The sequence below is a fragment of the Octopus bimaculoides genome, chromosome 28 (genome assembly GCF_001194135.2).
Source record: "Octopus bimaculoides isolate UCB-OBI-ISO-001 chromosome 28, ASM119413v2, whole genome shotgun sequence".
Classification (NCBI taxonomy): domain Eukaryota; kingdom Metazoa; phylum Mollusca; class Cephalopoda; order Octopoda; family Octopodidae; genus Octopus; species Octopus bimaculoides.
The window spans coordinates 12516134-12520554 of record NC_069008.1 but is presented as its reverse complement, the minus strand read 5'-3'; the positions used below and the strand labels follow the sequence as shown (position 1 = coordinate 12520554).

General features: G+C 36.2%; 1 protein-coding gene across 1 annotated transcript in view; it reads right to left on the bottom strand.

Moving 5' to 3' along the window:
- Positions 1 to 367: 367 nt before the first annotated feature.
- Positions 368 to 4421, bottom strand: part of LOC106870873 (zinc finger protein 208) — a 19715-nt gene continuing 15661 nt past the window's right edge. The window contains exon 3 of the mRNA XM_052977531.1: positions 368 to 1659. Within this exon, the coding sequence (XP_052833491.1) occupies positions 766 to 1659 (894 nt within the window). The 3' untranslated portion in view covers positions 368 to 765. The remainder of the gene's footprint in view (positions 1660 to 4421) is intronic.

Genomic DNA, 4421 nt, shown 5'->3' with positions numbered 1-4421 from the left:
TGTACCTGTGTTCTTTGCCTGTGAGGAACCTCGCAGAACCTCCTCTCCATCTTACTTCCTGGATGCAGCACATATCTACGTGTCTCCGTTCAAGCATCTCAACAATTTCACCAGATCTACCTTTCAGCGTGCCGACGTTGAGAGTGCCAATCCTAACAGTATGGGTGTTGGGAGTGTGGGCCTGTAGCCTGGGAAGGGGGAAAAACAGTGTCGTGTACCTGAAAAGAAAACTTGCAATTGGAAGAATTCATAAGCAAAACAGTATCAGATGAATAATTCTATTGACAGGGAGCTGTGGGTCGCAGGTTTCTTCATTCCCCCTTATTGGTTACATATCAGTTCAAACACAGTAAACAAGTTCAAAATCTTGAGGAAATGTCTTTTATTAAAAATTCATCTCAATAATGTTGGGAAGCTGTTATCAGTCACATCTTCTTTCCAGTGGGAATACAATTACAGTTACAGAGGGTAGGTGTTTCTTTCATATCCTTATATGCTGTGAGAGGTGACCAAGAGGTTGGTATAAAAAAAAGTTCAATCAGTTGTCAAAAATTGCCTCAGAAAGGGGGCCATGATGAGTGGCTTGGTTGTTGTCATGGGTTAAGTTCACAAAGCTAAGCCCACCTCACTTCAGGAGGAACTTAAAATGTTTGTTGTTAAGAATTTTCGTATGGATACAGTTACACTTTTATCTGGATACATAAGTGTCCGGTTAAGTCATGACTTTGAGAGAATGATTTACCACAAATATCATTGATGTGGCTTCTATCCTGTATGAGCACATTTGTGTGCCCTTAAATTACCAAGTTGAGAAAATGATCTGCTACAAATATCACATTTATAAGGCTTCTCTCCTGTATGTGTACGTTTATGTATTGTTAAGCTACTACTTACAGAGAATGATTTACAACAGGTACTACATTGGTATGGCTTCTCTCCTGTATGAATACGTCTGTGTGTGGTTAAGGAACTTCTTACAGAGAATGACTTACCACAGATATTGCAGTGATATGGTGTCTCGCCTGTATGAATACGCTTGTGTACAGTTAAGTTTAGAGATTGTGAGAAAGATTTACCACAGATATCACACTGATATGGCTTCTTTCCTGTATGAATACGTTTGTGAGCACTTAAAATACTATTTCGAGAGAATGATTTACCACAAACATCACAGCAATATGGCTTTTCTCCTGTATGAATATGTTTGTGATTACTTAATCCACTAAACTGAGTGAATGATTTACCACAGATATCACAGTGATATGGCCTCTCTCCTGTGTGAATACGTTTATGTTTAGTTAAGTCATTACCTTGAGAGAATGATTTACCACAAACATCACAATGATATGGCCTCTCTCCTGTATGAATACGCTTGTGAGTAGTTAAGGAATCAAGTCGAGAGAATGATTTACCACAGACATCACAATGATATGGTTTTTCTCCTGTATGTATACGTTTGTGGGAAGTTAAGGCTCTAAGTGCAGAGAATGATTTACCACATGTATCACAGTGATATGGCTTCTCTCCTGTATGAATACATTTGTGTTTGGTTAGGTTAGATCTCTGGGAGAATGATTTACCACAGATATCACAGTGATATGGCTTCTCTCCTGTATGAATACATTTGTGAGTGGTTAGGGTACCATTCTCAGAGAAAGACTTTTCACAGATATCACACTGATATGGTTTTTCAATATATTTAGTCATGTTTTCAGGAAAAATCAATTCCCTAATTTTGTCACTGTTTTTTTTGCAATATTTTTCTCCTGAAATCACAATTTGCATATATTTACATTTGTTGTTATTTTTGTTTTTATAATGTATTCCTTACAAATCTTTTCAGCTGCTGTATTTCTGTCCAGAGTTACGTTTAATATCACTTTTGAAAATTTATCCAAGCTTATAATTAGCACACACACTCCAGACTATGACTAACAGAAATTTTGTTAATAATCTCACTGGAGTTCTGTGATAAATTTATAGAAACAGTGGTAAGTATCTGTTCTATATAAAATATAAATTTAGTCTTTATAAGATGATAAATATTGAAGCTGCCTCTTGTGCTATGGCAATGTCATCTGATATTCTGAAATAATAAAGAAACATCAGTTTGAGATTTAGTGGCTACTTAAAAAAGAGATTCAATAGTGGAAAATTGACATCAAAGAATTAAGTATGAAGTTTACACATTTGCAAACCAGAATTACACTTTCACACTGCATGACATTATGTATATTATATAAACTATGTACAGATGGGGGCTATGTGCTAAGAACTGGCTTCGCAACCACAAAGGTTCAATCCAACTGCATGGCACTTTGGGCAAGTGTCTTCTACAATAGCCTTGGGCTAACCAATGCTTTGTCAGAGGATTTCAAAAACAAAAACTGAAAGAAGCCTGTCATATATATATGTGTGTATGTGTGCATCTTTGTGTCTGTGTTTGTTTCTACTGCTGCTTGACAACTGTAACTTAATGGATCGACAAAAGGGACTCATACAATAAGTAACAGGCTGAATAAAAATCAAGTGCTGGGGATCAATTCAACTAAAACTTCAAGGTGGTGCCCTAATGATGGAAATAAGTAAAAGAAAAGATAGAGAATAGTAAACAAAAACCATTTCTTTCCAGAAATATAATTTGACATAGTTATTTAACCCCAGGGCTGACTGAGCAACCATGGTTAAAAATATTCCATTCATAAACATCCTATCTTTGTCATTTGCATTATATATCTAGGACTACACAATCCCATACAGGCCTCAATTTTTAAGACTAAAAATAAAAATTTATTGCAAGTAGGTTTTAGGTGGGTGAATGTATCAATTATTTCTAGCATGTCTCACAACCTCCTAGAACTCCTGAGTGTTTAACAGTTCATGTTTACCTCCAGGTTAATTCTGATTAAGCTGCCTTATGATGAAAATGGTCCTGTGAACATTATAACATGAAACAAACATAAACATTGATGAATAAATCACAATATTGTTTGTTTCCAATTGTCCATGAAAACATATCCAGACAGGTGAGAAACATCGACTTCCTTGGAAACAGGAAGTTGGCAACAGAATGGGCAAACTGAGCCATGGAAATTTTGCTTCACTGAATCCTGCGTAACTCATGTAAGCATGGAAAAGTGAGCACCAAAAACAACAATGGTGATGATTTCATTACATGACTTGGCTGTTATTAGCTGGCCCTACTTTGCAGAACATCATTATCATTGTTACAACAATCATTTTTCCATGCTTGCATGAGTCAGACCCTCACCTGGTTCCCAGCTATTTAACCCTTTAGCATTCCAAATACCCCATCAAATACAATGCTTATTCATTCACATTGCTTTGAATTTATCCTGTATTATCATGTAGCTTTGAGATTTTGATTAAGTAACTATATTTTTTAGACTAACATTGTAGGGTAGGTCTAAGCACTGGGGTTGATATAGAGAACTTACCTTCTGCCCCGAAACTAGTGTTATGAAGAAATCTGACCTCCAAACATGCCTCAAACAACCTTTCTGGGAACTCTTTGCCTCCCCTCCACCAATGAGTTTTGTTTCCCTTATGTCTTTTTCTGTCTTTTGGGGGCATGTGCTATCAATGAATCTGATCATTGGAACAGTTGGTAATTATTCCTGTTTTCAGGCAGTGAACTGACAGGATTGTTAGCATGCCAAGTTAAATGTTTAGCAGCATCTTGTCCACCTGGGGCAGAAGCGATACCATGCTCTTTCTGGCGAGAAACTCACAACTGAGAACTCAATGGCAGGGTCTATTGTTGTGAAGAATCCAATCCGGCATAACTACAGATTCCTCCCCACCACCGACTTTGGATGATCATAACTTTCAGAAAAATGCATATTTTTTAATGAAATTTTCTACGAATATGTGTTGTATCATGTAGATTCCGAATATACAAAACTTATGGGGGAAAGTGTTAGAGGGGGGGGTTTCGGAAAATTCACCGGCGTCCACTTCAATTCATCTTAACTTTCAAGAAAATGGATATTTTTTAATGAAATCCTCTACAAATATAGGGACGTACTAAAAATTGGCGAAGTTTACCCAATTTGCAAATAAATAATTATTTTACCTGACAACTAAAATTAATTAAACCGAATTAAATACCATTGTTTTGAATATTTTATAGAAATAAAACTGCACACTTTAGAAGTTTTGTAGCTATTTTGGGATTCTACGTGTAATTATACTTTGAGACAACGAGGGAGCAGGATGAGCAAGACAAAATAAATTTCTGTCTTAGAGTATATTATAAACAATAAAAGCTTTGTAGACGTTTAGGGAGTCCGAAGCAATTAGTTTTGTACGGGAAGTCGTTGGTCTCGTAATTATTCCTCAACTTTTACGGATGTACATATACGTGTGTGTATATATACACACACACACACATATATATA